Source organism: Carcharodon carcharias, chromosome 13 (assembly GCF_017639515.1).
Source record: "Carcharodon carcharias isolate sCarCar2 chromosome 13, sCarCar2.pri, whole genome shotgun sequence".
Classification (NCBI taxonomy): Eukaryota; Metazoa; Chordata; class Chondrichthyes; order Lamniformes; family Lamnidae; genus Carcharodon; species Carcharodon carcharias.
Window position 1 is genome coordinate 32,802,289 of NC_054479.1, and position 20,465 is coordinate 32,822,753.

Genomic DNA, 20,465 nt, shown 5'->3' on the forward strand with positions numbered 1-20,465 from the left:
CTGTGGCGGAGCTTGGTCTAAATAGCCAAGTGGTTATGGTACTGGGCTTGTAACCCCAAGATCAACAGTTCAAATCTCACAATGGCAAACTATGAAACAATATAACTTAATCTGAAACAGATGGAAACATGTTTGTACTCAAAAGAGTTTGGCTTGGCCTAAATAGCCAAGTGGTTATGGTACTGGGTTTGGAACCCCAAGATCAAGAATTCAAATCTCACAATGGCAAACTATGAAACAATGTAACTTCATCTGAAACAGATGGAAACAGGTTTACTCAAAAAGAGTATCAAGAGTTCAAATCTCACAATGGCAAACTATGAAACAATGTAACTTCATCTGAAACAGATGGAAACAGGTTTACTCAAAAGAGTATCAAGAGTTCAAATCTCACAATGGCAAACTATGAAACAATGTAACTTCATCTGAAACAGATGGAAACGGGTTTGTACTCGAAAAAGTTACAGACTATGGCGGAACACAATTCTGTTGCTGCTGACAGTACACAGCACCTCATGAATGCCCAGCTTTGAGCTGCTGGATCTGATCTGAATCTATTCCATTTGGTACAGTGGTAGTGCCATACAACAGGATGGCAGGTGTCTTCAGTGTGAAGGTAGAACTTCCTCTCCTCAAGCACTGTGCAGTGGTCATTCCTACCAATTGTCATGCCTGCTTTTATCATACTGGGATCAATAGTGAAGTTTGGAGGACGCTTCAAAGACACACAGCAGCGTTTCCAGGGGGGAAAAAATTCAGGACCACTGTTAAAATAACTGCCTCAGCAACGAACACCAGCGAAGGACTCAAACAGTGAACTCTCTTTTATTCTGCCTTTTATCATTGAATCTTAATTGGTCAAAAGTTAACCACCTCTAATGTATAACTTATAATTTTGCCTGTGTGTGTATGTTGCAAAGGTTGGGATGTGTGTTTACCTTTTAACTATTTTATTTCTTTGACTGGATGGATTTTTAGCTCAATAAAACTAACCCCTTAGTGTTTAAACTTAAGGAAGCCTGTCGGACTGAATTCTTTGCAATCAGGACATAATCAGTTAAGTACAGACACTGAGTTGACACCTTCATCCTTATAAATTTCAAGGAACTCTGTTACAATTAATCGAGGAATGGGAAAGAAAGAGCAAGGCCTGGCATGTGTCCTCACCCAGTTGAAACAGCTTGCTCACCATCTGCCCTAGGCCCAATCTAACAGATATGGCCTTCAGGACTCAGCCAACTTGGTCAGTAGTGATACTACCACACCACTCATGGTGATGTACATTGAAGTACTGAGTACATTTTGTGCCTTGTTACTCTCAGCAGTGCTTCTTCTAAGTGCTGTTCAACATGGTGGAATCACGATGAATGAGCTGAGGAAGAGCAGCAAGTGATCATCAGCAAGAGGTTTCTCTGACCTGATGCCATGTGGCTTCATGGGTCCAGAGTCAATGCTGAGGACTCCCAGAGCCAATCCCTCCTAACTGCTACCTCTGATGAGTCTGTCCTGCCAGTGGGAAAGTGCACATTCAGTTTTGGTAATGGAGGAGTCTGGGATACTGATTGAAAAGGTATGATTGTGTGAGCGTGACCTTGTCATGCAATTGCTTGACTAATCTGCAGGACAGTTCTCCAAAATTTAGAGACGTCCCCGTATGTTAGTGAGGAGGACTCTGCAGCGTCGACTGGGCTGGGTGTGCTTTTATTCTGTCCGGTGCCTAGGTCAATGTTTGGTGGTTCATCTGTGTTCGTTCTTATTCTATTTCATAGGGATACAACAGAGCAACTTGGTAGGCCATTTCAGACGGCAGTTATGAGTCAACCACATTTCCCTGCATCTGGAATCACGTACAGGCTAGACCAGGTAAGGACAGCAGATTTCCTTCCGTCAATGAAATTTGTAAACCAGATGGGTTTTATATGGGTAGATATTTGAAATCAAAACAAGTTCTAGAAATGCAACTAGCTTTTAAGAATGTGCAAAGTAAGAATGATCCAAATCACTGAAAAATGCAATCCACAATGTCAGCGCAAGTTACAAATGCACAAGCAAATCTTTCAATTTGCTAAAATGAACCAGCGAGAACTATGGTGTTTATGGGGCACAGACTAGTTTTTGATCAATATCCTGTTGGTTTAAAAGAGTAGCATACGCAGAGCGTTTGCAATCAAATAATATGTATACATTTAAAAGATAAAAATTATCCTAATGTTTCATTTTATTTTTAATGAACCTGCGACAGATTTTTTTTTAGGCATCCAAATTCATTAGTAACAGATGAAAAAATGGCAATTCCATTTCAAATACAGTTCCATACTTGGTCCGGTCATAGATGCTAATCAGAAGCCAACTGAATCAAGAAGGTTCTGTAATGAATAAAGTATTTGAGTATTGCTGAAGAAGAGACAAGCTGTTGAAGTTTTTCGTCTTGCAGTTATCAAAACAGAATTGTCAAGCCAAAAAGGCATTCTACCTACCACACAAATGAATAATTTGCTATACGAATTTCAGTGCCATTGTGATGCCAGGTATGTAGACTGTATGCCTCAATGACTGATGGATTGTATCAAACATCACGTCCCTTCAGCTGCTCGCAATAGGCAAAGTACAAACCATAGAGAACCAGCCTGTGCTTACAAAGCCTAGAACATAGTGTCTAACATTAGACGTGATTCGCAATTGGACAGCACTTATTAAACAATCCCGATTGCGCCAAGAATTACACAAACAACCAGTCAACATACACAGGGCCCTGTCTTTTGCAAACAGAAAGAACATGTCCACACACTGTATCTTTTTCAATTAAACAAAAGCTTAGGGGACTGCCACTTCCTGGTTCATTCCCTCATGATAATGCCTTGACCAATCAGAGTCAACTTGCCTGGTTGAATTTAAACAAAAGCTTGGCAGTTAACTGTTACATTGTGCATTCTCCATCCAATATCTCCATTTCAGAGTCCACCTGCCAACCAATCAGCACCCTCTTCTCATGCAATATAAACTGTTGTTCCCCTTTAGATTTGGTATTCTTGCGATTCTGTCCTGAAGAGTGCAAGACAGAAAGCTTTGACAGCATGTCTCTTTTCTCAGCAATACTCAAGATCTGTACTACCAAGCAACTTTTTGAGCAAGGTATTGCTAAAGAACAAGCTACTATTGAATCTTCCTGGCTCAAATCTCTCCTGGTCAGCCTCCAGAACTGAAAGAATATCAGTTAGCAATATTTTCAATTATCCACTTCATAATGGCCTTAGAGCAATAGGATTACATAGGATACATTGCACAGGAACAAGCCACTTGGACTAACCAGTCAAAGTGAATGTTTATGCTCCACTTGAGCCACCTCCCAACTTTCCTCATCTAAATCTACCACTGTAACCTTTGCTTTTGAATGCTTGCCTAGCTTTCCCTTAAATACATTAATACTATTTTTTTCCAAAGGTAGCGAGTGCCACATTTTCACCACTATTTGAGTAAAGAAGCTTTTTCTGAATTCTCTATTGGATTTCTTGGTGACTATCTTATATTGATGGTCTCTAGTTATGTTCTTCCCCAAGAGGAAACATTTTCTCTGTATCCACTTTAATTGCCTCTTTTAGGTCACCACTCAGTCTTCTTTTTCCAAGAGAAAAGCCTGTTTATCCTTCCCGGATATACATTCCCAAGCATTTCTGGTATCATCTTTTTATATCTTCTTTGCACCCTTTCCACTGCCTCTCTATGCTTTTTTATACTATGGAGACCAAACTGCATGTAGTACTCTCAAAGTGTAGTCTAACCAAGATTTGCATAACCTCCCTACTTTACAATTCTTTCCCACTAGGAATAAAGTTCAGTGCTTGGTTTGCTTTTATAATGGCCCTACTAAACTGTGGTGCAACTCTGTTGAACACGGTTTTAAATGTCTTCCTTTGTGTTTCTATATTGTTGTTTGCCAATATAGCTGCCCATTTTGTTTTCCCAAGTTATATTCTCAACTTCTCAATATCAGTTTTTCTTCAATTTATGAACTTGTTTTTTTTTTGTCATACTTACACTTTAAAGTGATGATAAAGAAGGACGTATTATATTATGGTCACTATTGCCCAAATGTTCCCCACTTTTCCTTCTCTTATCTGCACTGGTTCATTCCCAATTACATGATCCAATTGTAAATCTTGCCTTGTTGGGCTTTTTACATATTGGGATGGAAAGGAGTCCAGTACACTCTGTAGGAACCCTTATCCCCTTTACCTACCTCTTCTATTGAATTAATATCAGGGTAGTTGAAATCTCCCAGGATTACTATTCTATGTTTTATACTCAATTCCCTAATTTATTTGCATATTTCTTCCTCCACTTCCTTCCCACTATTAGGTAGTCTGTAGACTAGTGGAAGGGAGGTGGAGGAAAAAATATGCAGAGTGTGTAGAACCTCCATGAATTCAGCAGCTCCCCAATTCTGTCGAGAATTTAAATAATAGATGTTTGCAGGACTTGAAAATATTCTAACCAAGTTGAAGGAGTTGAAAAAAAACAAAAAACACAAGGTGTGGAACACTTCTCCTGAAAAGTAGTTTCCCCATTCTGCTTTAAGCAATTAACAAGTGTTATTATTATATGATGAATCTTACCTTGTTGGAAATTCTAGCTCCTCTTTTTCCATCTTTCCTTCCAGGTCTAAAGAGGTTAATTCCATATCTGTGTCTTCTCTTTCTGCAGTCCTTGAAGACATCTTTTCATAGCTTTGGTAATATTGCTGTAAAGCTGTGTAAAGTTTATAAACCTGACTGAAGGACAGTTTGTTGTAAGCCAAGATCATGTGCCTCAAGAACAGACCTACAGGAACATTTAAGAATTAATTACCCAACTGACTTCAATCTGTTTTCAAACTGTTGTCCTGGACACAACAAGATACTTAGTAAGAAGATAATCAGTGAAATTGATCAATCTAAATTAAGTTCTATTTGAAATTAACATTATGGGACTGAGCTTTGACTCAATGATAGTATTCACATTTCCAAATTAGAAGGTTATGAGTTCAAACCCCAGTGTAGCCAGCCCCAGCAAGTGGAGACGAGAGTCCCAGTCTAAATACTAGTGTTTTCTCACTGGGTATTCAGGTCTGAGGAGACAGCAAGCAGAGGACCAGAATTCCAGCCTCTCAATATTGGATTGACATCCAACAAGGCACTCAGCCACATTTCTCTAGTGAGTGAGCTGAATGTCAAGTTATCAACTTGACATTGTAGCTTTACAAGTTATCAAGTTACTTAAAAGGGAATTTGTTACCTCATCTATTAGTATGGAAGCAGCAAATTTCATTACTGCAAAACTACCATTGCCTTTGAATAAGAGCAATATTTCAAATAAAAATTAATCATCGTTTGACAATTATTTGTTCTTTTACTCTTCAAAATATCCCACCTTTAGAGGCTTCCCTTTTTCAAAAAGAAGGGGAGAGGCCATGTGGTAAATTATAAAATGATGGCAATGTGCAAATAAAATGTCGACACCCAATAGCTCTGACAATGATCCAAACATTACTTCTCTTTCTTGTAACTCAATATTCACAAGCACACAAATGCACTGAGAAAACTGAGGAACCAAGTAATATGTGGTTCAAGTCAGGGGAAAATCTTTGACTGTGTGCAACAACTGGAATTGTGGGTAGATGAGTAAATTTGCTTGAACCCAATATTTCAGATCACACATCACCTGTTCCAGCAATGGTTAATCTTGCCTGCAGAAGCACCATAGTTAGCTGGGAACTTTAAAGTCATCTACCAATTTCCATTATTCTGCAGAGGGATTTCTCCACAAGAGAAGATTTGAAATTGAAAATGAATATCAAGCTGCTGTTTTTCCGCCTGCTACCAATGAATTTGGATTACCTGAAAAAGGCAATCTTCCACAGGACCATAAAAATTAAGTAAAACTTTAGGTGTTTTTTCATCTTTTAAATTTAGGTGGTATGTCATTTGATTAAAAACACTGCGCTTTTTAAAAAAAAAGTTGGTAAAACACAGCAGTCTGTGCTGCATTAACAAAGTTCTCACTGGTCAATTTTAGCAAAGCGAAAGGTTATACTTGTGATGACTACAGATCTTTGTAACTTGTGCTGAAAATGATTTGAAATTAACAATGGCAGATATTTGAAAATGAACATCAATAACTTGAAGGTAAAGGAAAGCAATTTCTAGCTTTAAATTAGACAGTCAAAGAGTAATGTACTCTTGTGCAGACCAAATACTAATGACCACCGGGATAAGAAACATTTCATGGTCAAATATTAAAATTTCATACCTATTACACTAGTCTTGTGAACTGCTGGTTCTGTTCCACTGAAAACATTTTGGAGGGAATAGAAGAAATTTTCCATATCTTTCAACTCCCCTTCGGCCATTAACTTTACTCTAGAAAGATAAGTTGGATATTTTTACTATTCAAATGTATTTTTCGACGAGAAAATGAAATTAACTTGTTGGTCTTGTTAAAGAGACAAATCTGCATTCATTTCAATGCAATTACAGTAAGCTTCTGTTGTGATTTTAAGAGTACAGTAATGAAATTGTTCCTCCTATCTCTTCAATGAGCACATTGTCCTGCTCTTTATTCTGATTTGAAGTCTGTACCATATCCCTAATGTGAGTTTGGATTTATTCTGTAATTGAGCTATTAAATCCAATTTGTAGCTTTCCCTCCCCATAGGACCAAGTTCATTTATCTCCCATGTCATCTGAATATATAAGATTAAACCACCACCTTTCCATTCTCATTATTTTACAAACGCACTACCCCAGAATGTTAAACTAATTTCTACCTTCTGGATTTAGTCACTTTTCTGTGGTTCCCACCACATCATTGCTCCCTACGGCCACAAGATCCTGCAGTGCATGCGGATTGTTTAGTGCTTCTAATATTATTGGATTAATATTGGTCTGGATTTTGCAGTCAACAATGAAATGACTGCCCTCACTGTTAACCTCAAAGACAGCTGCCCAAAAGTTCTAGTGAGATCAATGGCATAGATTTCACCTTTTCCAAAGTTAAGTTAACTTTGGCGCCAGCTATAGACGATCTCTAGTGTCCGGCAACAATGATACCATCAAGCAAGCTGAACAGCTAACCCCATTGAAGAATTCTCAGACACCAAATCAGGAAGTAACAAGCAGCTTTTATAATTTTATTTCATTTTTCATAATTTTACAGAAAGCAAAATAAAGATTGGAACATACACATAGGATTAAGATAGAAGCTGCAATATATATAAATTTTTAAACATTGAATTACCGCAAAAAATCTAAAGGACTATCATGGAATGGAGAAATTTGACATTCCATAAATACAGTTGCTCAGGATTAGAGAGATTATTCAGCGGGACCTATAATTTAGTATGCGATTAAAAACCCTGAAAGTTCAAATTTTTAAAGAGTTTTCATAGTGTCAAAAGTGGAAGTTCAAATTTTGTGATTTCTACATGATTTTTTACTTACAACTTCAACAGCGCACCCTATGAAGAAGCAGGCAATCACTGACAAGAAGCTCTGGAATTCCACATTTAACTGCACATTGTGCCGACGGCAGAAGTTGCTTTCAGTTTCATAGGGGATGGTGCTGAATGCTGTCAGCTTTCCTGTTATTAAAATCGCAAATTTGAGCCATTATTATAGATTTTCTTACCTTGTACTCACAGCATTCGCTAGTTTCGGGCAGCATTCTCCAATAGTCTTAAGCAACTGAACTAATGTCATATCTGGACCCTGTAATACAGTATTAAGGTAGGTTTATAATTTCAGAATGAAAATCGGGCACACTAATAGACTTCAAACAAATGTATCATCAAGAAATATCCTTACCTGCAGCAACGGTAAATTCAATTTGTTCATGTGGAGACGTCTGGTTTCAACTTCTGGCGTCCCTTGTTCTTTAGAAGTGGCCATTTCGTGCAACAGAACCAGTATTGAGATTTTGTGTGGGGTAACCCAGTCTTTGATGCCAAAAATATTTGCATGAACCACACCGTTGGCCATCATAGGATTGAAAAACATACTCTCATGAACGCTGGCCATGATAATAAGCAGTTAACTGGTGGAATTAAATACCAGAGCGAAAATCACGAGTTAAGAAATGCAACTAAACCCAACTGAAGTTCTCCAAGAACAAAAAGACAGTGAATATCCCAGAGACCACGATCACACTAGGCCTGTTGATTTTCTAGTTGCTTACATATAAGGGCTTCGATTTGTTAAAGACATTTCCGTTTAACACCGAGTCATTCCTGCAACGAAGCCTCATCACACTAAATTCAAAACACATTTCCCTTAGTCTTAACTTGTAATTTTCAAAATTTCAAAATTCGAACAAATCTGCCGCGCAACAAAGCAACCATCTCAGCAGCAGGCTCGCCAATCGATGAACAATCCGGTTCGATTGGCTCTGGCCAGGATTTGCTGGGTCTTAAAACGTCAAAGTCAGGAATGAAATGTGGCAAGGAAACAAGATAAATTAAACACACTTAAACATGTAGGGAGCTGTTTACTTTTCAAAATGTGTTACTTTTTATTTCTCTTAAAGAAAGCAAAAACACCAGCGACAACTAATATTTGTATGGAAAGAAATACTTGCATTTATATGGTGCCTTTCACAGGACATCTCAAAGCCAATGATGTAATTTTGTAATGTAGTCACTTGTGTAGGAATTAAGGTGGTAGGCAATTTGCACACAGCAACCACTCACAAAGAGCAATATGATAATGATCAGATAATGTTTTTGTGACGTTCACTAATAAATAACTCACTGCTCTTCTTTCAAATAGGGGAGTGGGATATTTTACTTCCACCTTAGAAAGCAAATGAGACCTCAGTTTACCTTATCTGAAAGAGGACCTCCAACAGTGCAGCACTTGCTCTGCACTGCAGAGTGGTTAGCCTTGATTTTTAGGGTCAAGAGCACCATCACCTGCAAGTTCCCCTCCAAGTTGCATGCCATCCTGACTTGGAACTATATTGCTGTTCCTTCACTGTTGCTGGGTCAGGGTCATGGAACTTCCTGCCTGGCAGCGCTGTGGATGTGCCTGCAGCGGTTTTGGGAAGGTGACTCACCACCACCTTCTCAAGGGTAATTGGGGATAGGCATTGGATGCTGGCCTAGCCAACAATGCCTGCATCCCATGCACCAATAAAAATCATGAGGGGTCAGGACAGACATGATGGGCCAAATGATTCCTTCTGTGCTGTCACGATTCTGTGAAGTCCTGGAGTGGGACTTAAACTGACAACCTTACGACTTAGAAAATTACCAGCTAGGTCACGGATGACACTTATATAGTGCCTTTAAAGTAGTAAAACATATGAAGGTGCTTCATAGGAGTGTTATCAAAAACAAATTGACACCAAGTCACACTAAGATATTAGGGCAGATGACAAAAAGCCTGGTCACAGGGATAGGTCTTAAAGAGCATCTTAAAGTAGGAGAGAAAGAAAGACAGGAGCTAATGGATGGAGTTCCAGAACTTAAGACCCAGGCAGCCGAAGGCACAGCCAGCAACGGTAGAGAAAATAAAATTGGGAATTCTCAAGGGGTCAGGGTTGGAAAAGCATAGATATCTCAAAGGGTTTGGGGCTGGAGTAAATTGCAGATAGAGAGGAGGGAGGCCTTGCATGATTTGAAAACAATGATGAGATTTTTAAAGCTCATGTGTTACTTAACCAACCACTTGCATAGGTCCAAAACAAAAACACCTGGAAAAACTCAGTAGGTCTGGCAGCATCTGCGGAGAGGAGCACTGTTAACGTTTCGAGTGCGAAAAATAGAAAAGAGGTGAAATATAAGCTGGTTTAAGGGGTGGGGTGGGTGGGACAAGAAGAGCTGGATAGCATAGGTCAATGAGTACATGGGTGATGGGTGAACAGAAATTGGTCTGAGATAGGACATGGGCATCAGAGTTTTGAATGATCTCAACTTTACAGAGGGTAGAAGGTTGGAGATAGCCAGGAGTGCATTGGATTAGTCAAGTCTATCGGTAACAAAGGCATTGATGAGGGTTTCAGCAGCAGATGAGCTGAGACAGGGACGGAGTTGGACCTTGTTAGAGATGGAAATTGGTGGTCTTAGTGATGCTGCGGATATGTGATCAAAAGCTCAACAATCTGACCTTTCATTAGAACTGGTTGAGCCTGTTTCCAAGCTGCAATTTCCAGATATGTACAAACCGAGCAACACCTCTTCCGGTCAAGATTCTGGGCGAAATAAGAGCTCCCGTCAAAATGCTGGCTCAACCTTGCATCACTTCCGGTTTGTGAGGCGCTGCGTTTCGCTTCCGATTGGTTGAAGCGAATGTCAATCAGGCCGTTGGGTGGGTGGGGCCGGGTTGTGCGCAGCCGCGCTAGCAGGAGAACGAGTGTCCGTTTACCGGACTCTGCTCGAGCTCCTCAGCTTCGGGCACCCAAAGGCCGGACATGTTGCTATAGTTTCGGGGCGCGGGTACGGAGTAATTGTCATGAAGGTACGTCTTTGGTGTTTTCACAGTTGTTAATGATGCTGGGGTGGCCGGCCGTTCCTGTAACGATGTTGCTGGCCCCCCGATCGGGACACGAATTACTGTCGCCACTAACTGTGCACAAATAATAATATTTCGCAGGAAGGCAGGACTTGGTTCAGATTTGAAGCAGGTTGTCATCAGTTTGGGGAAACTCAACATCTCTCGAGCATTTTTTTTTAAAAATTGCTGGAATAGGAAATGTAGGCGTAGAAAATGCGAGTGGGCGTTTACTGATGGTGGTGGTGGTTCTACTTTAATTTTGAAATTTATGCCACAGGACAAGTGTGAAAGTGAGGCGTGTTATTTATTGTGTTACTTATCGGGGACAGCAGCAAAGAGAGAGAGAGGGGGAGGGAGGGGTCCCTTTACTGTCTCTGTTCGGCCTGGGTTTATTTTTCTCCCTCTGGCTTCTTACAGAGGCCATGAGTGTCGCGCAGGGATTTGTACACATGTAAAAGCTTTCCAGCCGCAATCCCTGGGGATTTTGTCACCTATAACGGTGCTAATGTTTGCGCGATGCCAGAATAAGAATTTGTAGGGGAGAAGGAAAAGGGGAGTGAGAGCATGCTAATACCTAATCCGGAATATCTACGGTGATTAGTAATGTCCAACATTTATGATTTTGAACAGAAGATTTGCTGACAACCTTTTGTTATTTGATTGTGCTCATGATGTTCAAAAATACTTCAATTTTAGTGTTTTCCATCCCACTCCTTTGTTTAAGTGGATGCAATGTGAAGATGTTTCCGACCCGCTTCAACACAATTAACATCTCAGTGAAATGCACATGTATAAAGGGCCCATTAAATTTTCTGTTATGCTTAACAAATCCGAATGGTGAATTGTTAGTTTAAATCTTGCAATTAATCGAAAAGATTGCTTACATTGAAAATTTTAAAGAAATGTATCAGTGCAACCAAATCGCATGATCTACTTGTGTATATTGTATATATTGAAGTGGGTTTCTGTTTTGTGGGGCACTAGCGCCAGTATTGGGGAAAGTAGGGGCTGTACAGTTGGGATGGTCTTCACCTGAACCATGCTGGGAATGATGTTCTAGCGAACTGCATAAATAGGGAAGTGGAGATAGCTTTAAACTAAATAAAAGAGGCAAGGGATCAAGTTTGGGAAGATGTGGTAAACCAAAGTAGAGACAAATGATAAACAGAATGTGATAGGAAGGGACAGAGTACAAATCTAAGAGGAAATCAGATAAGGCCAGACATTACAAAAATAATAAAAGAACAAAAGTAAAGGCTCTGAATCTAAATGCACGTGGCATTCAAAACAAAACAGATAAACTGATAGCCCAAATAGAAATAAAAAAGTATGATCTGATAGCCATTACAGAGGCATGGCTGCAGGATGACATAGATTGTGACCTGAATGTCAAAGGGTATGTGACATGTAGGAAGGACAGGAAGTGAGGGAAAGGTGGAGGGGTGGCTCTGTTAAAAAATGATGGTATTAATGCATTAGAGAGGGATGACCTAAGTTCACGAAACCATAATGTAGAAACAGTTTGGATTGAGATGAGAAATGATGAAAGCAAAAAATCACTTGTGGGAGTGGTGTACTGGCCCCCTAATTGTAACTACATGGTAGGACAAAGTATAAAGGAAGAGATAATGGGAGCTTGTCAGAAAGGTACAGCGATAATCATAGGGGAGTTTAATCTACAGAGAGACTGGAGAAATCAGATGGGCAAAAGTAGCCTAGCTGAGGAGTTCATAGAATGTTTTTGGGATAGTTTCTTGGAACAGCACATTCTGGAGCCAACCAGAGAGCAGACTATACTAAACCTGGTACTGTGCAACAAAGTGGGATTAAATGATAACCTCATAGTGAAGGCACCCCTAGGTAGTAGCGGTCATAATATAATTGAATTTTACATTTAGTTTGAGGGAGGGAAGAGTGGGTTCAAGACTAGCACTTTAAACTTAAATAAAGGGAATTATGAGGGCATTAAAGCAGAGTTAAATAGAGTGAACTGGCAAATGAGGTTAAGGGACAGATCCATTAAAAGGATATTTCACAATATGCAGAATAGATACATTCTGATGAGAAAGAAAACTTCCAAGGGGAGAACCTACCTTTATGGTTAACTAAACAAGTTAATGACAGTATCAAACTTAAAGAAAAAGCATATGATTGCACAATGATGGGTGGCAGGTCAGAAGATTGGACAGAATATAAAGAACAGCTGAGAATGACAAAAAGCTTAATAAGGAGGGGGAGAAAATAAAGTATGAGAGAAAACTAACTGGAAATATAAAAAACAGATAGTAAGAGTTTCTATAGATACTTAAATAAGAAGAGTTAACAAAGTGAGTGTTGGTCCTATAGAAGGCGAGAGTGGGGAATTAATAAAGGAAAGTATGGAGATGGCAAATTAATTGAAAAGGTATTTTGCATTGGTTTTCACTTTAGAGGATATAAGTAACATCCCAGAAATTGCTGTAAATAAGGAAATGGAAGGGAGGGAGGAACACAGGAAAATTACAATCACTGAAGAAGTGCTATTGAGCAAATTGTTGGAGCTGCGGGCTGACAAATCCCCAGGTCCTGATGGACTTCATCCTAGGGTCTTGAAAGAAGTGGTTGGTGAAATAGTTGATGTGTTGGTTTTAATTTTCCAAAGTTCCCTAGGTTTGGGGAAGGTTCCATTAGAATGGGAAATAGCAAATGTAACTCCTTTATTCAAAAAGGGAGGGAGACAGAAAGCAGGAAACTACAGGCCAGTTAGCTTAACATCTATCTTGGGAAAATTTTAGAAGCTATTATTAAAGATGTTCTGGCAGGGCACTTAGAAAAGTATAAGGCAATCAATCAGAGTCAACACAGTATTATGAAAGGGAAATCATGTTTAACCAATTTATTAGAGTTCTTTGAAGGAGTCATGTGCTGCAGGTAAAGGAGAACCAGTGGATGTACTGTACTTAGATTTTCAGAAGGGATTTGATAAGGTGCCACATCAGAGGTTATTGCAGAAAATAAAAGCTCATGGTATAGGGGGTGACATTTTGGCTTGGATAGAAGATTTGCTAGCTAACAGGAAATGGAGAGTAGCCATAAATTAATCTTTTTCTTGTTGGCGAGATGTGATAAGTGGTGTACCGCAGGGATCAGTGCTGGGGCCTCAACTTTTTTACAAATTATATAAATGACTTTGATGAAAGGTCAGATGGCTTGGTTGCTAAATTTGCTGATGACACAAAGGTAGGTAGGAAAGTAAGTTGTAAAGAGGAAGTAAGGAGGCTACAAAATGACATAGATAGGTTAAGTGAATGGGCAAAGACCTGGCAAATGGAGTATAAGGTGGGCAAATGTGAAATTGTCCATTTTGGCAGGAAGAATAAAAAAGATGCTTATTATCTAAATTGTGAGAGATTGCAAAGCTCAGAGATTCAAAGGGATCTGGGTGTCCTACTGCATGAATCACAAAAGGCTAGTGTGCAAGTACAGCAAGTAATTAGGAAAGCTAATAGGATGTTATTGTTTATTGCAAGGGGATTTGAATACTAAAGTAAGGAAGTTATGCTTCGGGGGGAAGCATACAGGGCACTGGTGAGACCACATCTGTACAGTATTGGTCTCGTTATGTAGGAAAGATGTAGATGCAGTTCAGTTAGAAGCAGTTCAGAGAAGGTTTACTAGATTAATACCAGGAATGGGTGGGTTGTCTTTTGAGGAAAGATTGGACGGGTTAGGCTTGTGTTCACTCGAGTTTAGAAGAGTAAGAGGTGACTTGGTCAAAACCTTTCCCTGAGAGGTCTTGACAAATTGGATGTAGAGTGGATGTTTCCTCTTGGGGGAGAATCTAGAACTAGGGATCACGGTTTAAAAAAATAAGGGGTTGCTCTTTTAAGACAGAAATGAGGAGAAATTTTTCTGAGGGCTGAGAGTCTTTGGAACTGTTCCTCAAAAGGCAGTGGAAACAATGACTGAATATTTTTAAGGCAGAGCTGGATAGATTCTTGATTAACAAGCGGGTGAAAGGTTGTCGGGGATAGGCAGGAGATTACAATCAGGTCAGCTATGATCTTTCTGAATGGCTTGAAGGGCCGATTGGCCCTCTTAGTCCGTATGTGTGTATTTTTCTAGATTATATTGGTGTTCCCAAAGTATTTGTTGCTACATCTCATGCTTGCATCAATCGAAGAATCCATGGGGCGACATTGATCACCAGTAGTGGAAGTGGACTGATGATTTTCAATCAATTTCGCACTACTGGCGAAAATGAAATTTGTTATGTGTATTTTCACACAAAGCAAGAGGATTTTATTTCTTTACTAACATAGCAACAACCTGCATTTACATAATGCCTTTAGTGTAATTAAATGTCCCAAAGTGCTTCAGAAGCTAATCAGACAAAAATTGCCAAAAGCCAAAGTAGGACATATTAGGTCAGGTGACCCAAAGCTTGGTAGAAGGGGTAGTTTATAAGTGCTTTAAAAAAGGAAATAAGTTCAAGGAAAGAATTCCAGAGGTTGGGGTCTAGCACTAAGTCTATCTTAAGCAATCTGTTATTGCTTCCAAAAGGACAATGTAAGTAGTGCAGACCAGCACTATACAACTGAAACCCGAACATAAACAAATACATAATTCTCTTTATCTTAGTAGAATGAGTCAGTTTGCTAATTTGTCACTTGTGGAATCTTGGATTTATTTTGGAGAGTTTCAACTGACAATCGGTTTCTATGTTCAAAACTGCTTCAATACTTGTTTTTGATAATAAGTAAGTGAAGAAAATCGATAAAGATATGATGAGGCAAAGTCAACAAGCTATTTCAATGGCTCTTTGGCTGTGCCATAACTTTGCCTCAATGGTAAGTGCTGATCTGCTCAAATCTCAAAGGGAAACTTACAACTGTTTTGGAATTTGTATATTAATTTGAGATGCATGCCTTGAATTCAGTAGTAATAAGATCACCAAGTCTTAGAGGGTTTTTACAAAACTAAATTAAACATGTATTAAAAGAAGAAATGATTTTAAGCATATACATTGGTCCACAAATTACTACTATGATAACTCCTAGTTTCCCTCATTCATCTAACTCCCAGTTAAACCTCCATTAAGGCAATATCAGTTCCATAGCACATAGGTTTTAAAAGGCCCAGGCAAAGTAACACAGTACCCTGAACAGTGGAATTTAAAGTGAGTTTTTCTCAGCTTTGGTTCCTTGTAGACAGCAGCTTGAGGCTTAGAAGCTGGATGCTTTTCACACTCGTGTTAGATCTTAAAATGCCTGCCCTTACACACAGCCTTCTCTCCATTATACATATTTTCCCATTTGAATGCAAATTCTCATTGTTTCACTATGTCTTTGGACTTTACCTCTCTAATAATAAAAATCTACAATAGTACTAATTTTACCAGTAATCTTTGGGAAAAAATAAATACATTATTTCTTAACTTCTTCTGGCTAGGTGTAACATTTCACCCCCTCTTTTGAATTCAGCTACTCTAGTATATTTTTTAAAAAAATGCAAATGTTCCCTTTACACTTCATATTCTAAAACTTCACCCATGTTTACCTATTTAGCATTTCAAACCTAGTTTCCCATCTGATACATCAAAGCACCCAGACCAGCTCTGTGTAATTCAGTTACAACACACACACACACACACACACACACACACCACTATTACTCCAGTTTACAATAAATTCCAATAACATTATGAAAATTATTATATCTTCCTGACAACAACTTGGAAACCTTTCAATTGAGAGCCACAACTAAGCATAGTCATAGAGGTCTACAGCACAGAAAAAGGCCCTTCGGCCCATTGAGTCTGCGCCGGTCAAACAAATACTTAACTATTCTAATCCCATTTTCCAGCACTAGGCCCATAGCCTGGTATGCCATGGCATCGCAAGGGCACATCCAAATACTACTTAAATGTTATGAAGGTTTTGGCCTCTACCACCCTTTCAGGCAGTGAGTTCCAGATTCCCACCACCCTCTGGGTGAAAAACCTTTTCCTCACATCCCCTCTAAACCTCCTGTCCCTTACCTTAAATCTATGCCCCCTAGTTATTGATCCCTCCACCAAGGGGAAAAGTTCCTTTCTGTCTAACATGAAAGCAAAAATCTGCGGATGCTGGAAATCCAAAACAAAAATAAAAATACCTGGAAAAACTCAGCAGGTCTGGCAGCATCTGCAGAGAGGAACACAGTTAACGTTTCGAGCCCGTATGACTCTTCAACAGAAGTATCATCACCTTTAACACCTCTTTGTCCTTTTGTCTATGACATCTTTTGGCGATCTCCACCTATCGCTGGCCCTCTATCCAGCTTTACCAACCCCCCCTTAAACCAGCTTATATTTCACCTCTTTTTGATATTTTTACTTGGTTCTGTTGAAGAGTCATACGGACTCGAAACGTTAACTGTGTTCCTCTCTGCAGATGCTACCAGACCTGAGTTTTTCCTGGTATTTTTATTTTTGTTTTCCTTTCTGTCTACCCTATCTATGCCCCTCATAATTATATACACCCCAATCATGTCCCCCCTCAATCTCCTCTGCTCCATGGAAAACAATCCCAGTCTATCCAATCTCTCCTCATAACTAAAACTCTCCAGTCCAGGCAATGTCCTGGTAAATCTCCTCTGCACTCTCTCTAGTGCAATCACATCCTTCCTATAAGGAATATAATGCAGATTCCAGAACTGCACGCAATACACCAGCTGTGGCCTAACCAGCGTTTTATACAGTTCCAGCATAACCTTCCTGCTCTTATATTCTATGCCTCGGCTAATAAAGGCAAGTATCTCATATGCCTTCTGAACCACCTTATCTACTTGTCCCCCTACCTTAAGGGACTGGTGGACATGCACACCAAGATCCCTCTGATCCCCGGTACTTCCCAGGGTCCTGCCATTCATCGTGTATTCCTGTGCCTTGTTTGTCCTGCCCCAGTGCATCGCCTCACACTTATGATCGCCTCACACTTATGATCGCCTCACACTTATGATCGCCTCACACTTATGATCGCCTCACACTTATGATCGCCTCACACTTATGATCGCCTCACACTTATGATCGCCTCACACTTATGATCGCCTCACACTTATGATCGCCTCACACCTAATCAAGAGGCTTGATTTTAAAATTGTCTCTCAAAAAACAGTCACCAGCATCTTTGATCAAATTCTGTTTTAGAGACAACAATCTTGGCCTTTCAGAAAAGTCCTCTGGAATTGGATTTCGAACCTGGGCAAAATCCTACCATTCATTTGCCCCCTTTCAGGAAAATATTTGCTGAATTTTGTGCAAACCTGAGACAAGTGCTCCAGAATTACATGTTTACTTTCTAAGCTTCACTGTCCATAATGATTGTAGCCATGTTCCTGACATAGTCTTCTTTGTCTTGCAGTAAACAGCTACTCCATATTAATTTTGGCAAAGCTCTGTATATTTTCCATGGGTAATAAAAATGTTACAATTCCCTTCTCAAAGAGAGGCTTGGTTGATTGAGTCTGCCAAATTACCCAATTACAATCTGGAAGCACTGGTCAAGAAATTATGATAATGTTAATTCAGTTACTTGAAAACCTAAATTTTCAGAAACTTGCCAAGTCTTTACCACAAGGTAGGCATCACACTTCTTCAACTATCTTCATCAGTCATTTCAGTTGAAAGAGCTTCTCTTTGATAAACATTGGAAAAAATCTTTTATCATTTTATCATTGAGGACAGGATATTTGGTCTCCAAGGGACTTGATTTTTATTTTGCTACCTTGAGCAAGAAGGAAAAAAAACTGAATTTCTTCAGATACTGAACACCAAATGTTGTATCCATTATCAGTTACATAGCACACAGAAGCTAGGGGAGCTAGGAACATTTATTTGAAATGACAGATCAGTGCAGTATCACTTCATGCAGGGATCATATATTTACTGGTAGAAAACTGAAAAAGACTGCTTACCTGGTTGGTGCCTGCCAGTGCTACCCATACAAGCTGACACCAACTGCCTGTTTTACTATGGAAGATAGGCAATCAAAAGCAAGAATTTCATAAACTTTAAAGAAACTCTTTTCTGATTGGACCAATTTCTGTTTGTAGGAATTAGTGAAATTTCAAACATCTTGTACTGTGTTGAGATCATCTAATGCAAGGCTATATCATTGTATGCTTTTTATTCAAATTTCATCTTCAGTTGGCTCAGTTTCTTTCAAATTTAAAGAAATTCAGACTTGTACTACATATCCTCTGGCTACATGAACTTTCATCAGTAGCTCCCCTTCACCAAACTATCCTCTTGCCTTTGTAATGAAGAACCAGTTAATGCTTTTAGTTGGTGTTGGTTAAAAGATGTTGCTTGCTAGCGGTAGGTATGGCTATGGCATGTCTTAAACACATGCACTAATATTAGTAGAAAATGCCTTGCATACACCCACACAATACAAGTAATTGTTCAGTAAATAGACATATGAAGTACAAACATCTACCATCGTTCAATAACTAAGTGCGACACTCACAATGATCAAAAAACATTTGCAAATCAAAATCTACTTTTCCTTGAATAGTGCCATGTAATGTTTTACATCTGCCTAACGGGCAGATATGGTTTCTATTTTTGTTTTATCTGAAAGACACCACTTCTCAGTACATAATTGATGTCTCAGCCTAGCGCTTAAAGTGGGATTGTAACTCAAATGTTCATGTTCAAGATCTTTTAAATACTGTGAAGGATATCGTAATATTATGAAAAGGCTCTTTCTTGTTGATAAATAATGAAGATCAGGGAGCTTATTACCAGGAATGCTCTTCTGAGCTCAGTTAAAATAATCTGGGATAAAAACAGAAAATGCTGGAAATATTCAGTAAGTCTGGCAGCACTTGTGGAGAGAGAAAAACAGAGTTAATGTTTCAGGTTGATGATCTGGGCCTCTCCTGTGACCCTTGCAGCTGAATCCAATGAGTCCCCAGCAGGTTGTTGTTTGGGGGCAGCTCACCAGTTCTATTTAACTGAGACCTCAAAATAACTCCAGCCTTAGAACAGATGGCAGCTGGTGCCCTCTAACTCTTAGTTCAGTCAAGGAGACAAAATCAAGCCTTTTTCTTCCCCCTGCTGTTTGTATAAGCATTAAGTGCTGATGATCTCACTAGAGAGAGCAGGCTGGGGAGGGGTGACTGAACCCAATGGTCTGAGAGAACTGAATTAATGGACCAATGGTGTGGTTTGAGAATGAGATTGGGAGTTTTTGAAGTGCATGCATGGTGGGGATAAGAGGGGAGATGGAGGTAGCTCTTGTCTGCTTTTTGGACCTTGGCGTGAGCTGTTTTTGGGCATAACCTTTGTGGAGAGTAGTATAAAGGGTTTATGTTAAATATGTAAATATAGTCTATATCAGTGATGTACATAGCATGGAGAGAGGAGTTTTATGTAGAGCCTTGTGCTGAGTCTGTGTTGTACGTAGTTTGTACAATGTTCAATAAGAGGCATAGTTTACCACCATCTTGCCTCCAGCATTATCTTTAAGTTCAGATCATGAACAACCCCATCTAAAACCCATAACGATGATAAAACAGAAATCCTCTCTGTCTGTACCTCTCTCTCTCCTTTAAGTCACTCCTCAAACCCTATATCTTTCACTAAGCTTTTAATTACCTGTCCTAATCTGTCACATGTGGCTTGGTGTCATATTTTGTTTAATTATGCTCCTTTGAAGCATCTTAAGACATCTTATGATGTTAAAAGTAGTATATAAATGAAAGTTATTGTTGTATGCTTTAACACATAGTTACTTGATAGATGTTGCTTACTAGCTGTAGGTATGGCTAAGGCATGTTTTATACACGTGCACTAATATTAGTAGAAAATGCCTTGCATACAGCCACACAATTCAAGTAATCGGTCAGTAAATAGGCATATGAAATACAGACATCTACCATCGTTCAATAACTAAGGAATACTCACAATGATCAAAA

The 20,465-nt window shown here is 39.3% G+C and overlaps 2 protein-coding genes across 4 annotated transcripts in view; one reads left to right on the top strand and one right to left on the bottom strand.

The window, feature by feature from the left end:
• Nucleotides 1-10,276, bottom strand: part of anapc5 (anaphase promoting complex subunit 5) — a 48,348-nt gene extending 38,072 nt beyond the window's left edge. The window contains exons 1-5 of one of the 2 annotated variants that reach the window (XM_041203348.1): nt 10,137-10,276; nt 7,839-8,067; nt 7,663-7,742; nt 6,286-6,395; nt 4,614-4,818 (exon numbers count right to left, since the gene is read on the bottom strand). In XM_041203348.1, coding sequence (XP_041059282.1) covers nt 4,614-4,818; nt 6,286-6,395; nt 7,663-7,742; nt 7,839-8,051 — 608 coding nt within the window. In that variant the 5' untranslated portion in view covers nt 8,052-8,067; nt 10,137-10,276. Of the gene's footprint in view, nt 1-4,613; nt 4,819-6,285; nt 6,396-7,662; nt 7,743-7,838; nt 8,408-10,136 lie in introns of those variants that run through there. The other variant, XM_041203349.1, reaches the window with a different exon arrangement.
• A 67-nt stretch (nt 10,277-10,343) lies between these two features.
• The window catches only part of rnf34a (ring finger protein 34a), a 37,785-nt gene continuing 27,663 nt past the window's right edge, over nt 10,344-20,465 (top strand). For both annotated transcript variants that reach the window (XM_041202020.1, XM_041202021.1), the window contains exon 1: nt 10,344-10,487. In XM_041202020.1, coding sequence (XP_041057954.1) covers nt 10,482-10,487 — 6 coding nt within the window. In that variant the 5' untranslated portion in view covers nt 10,344-10,481. The remainder of the gene's footprint in view (nt 10,488-20,465) is intronic.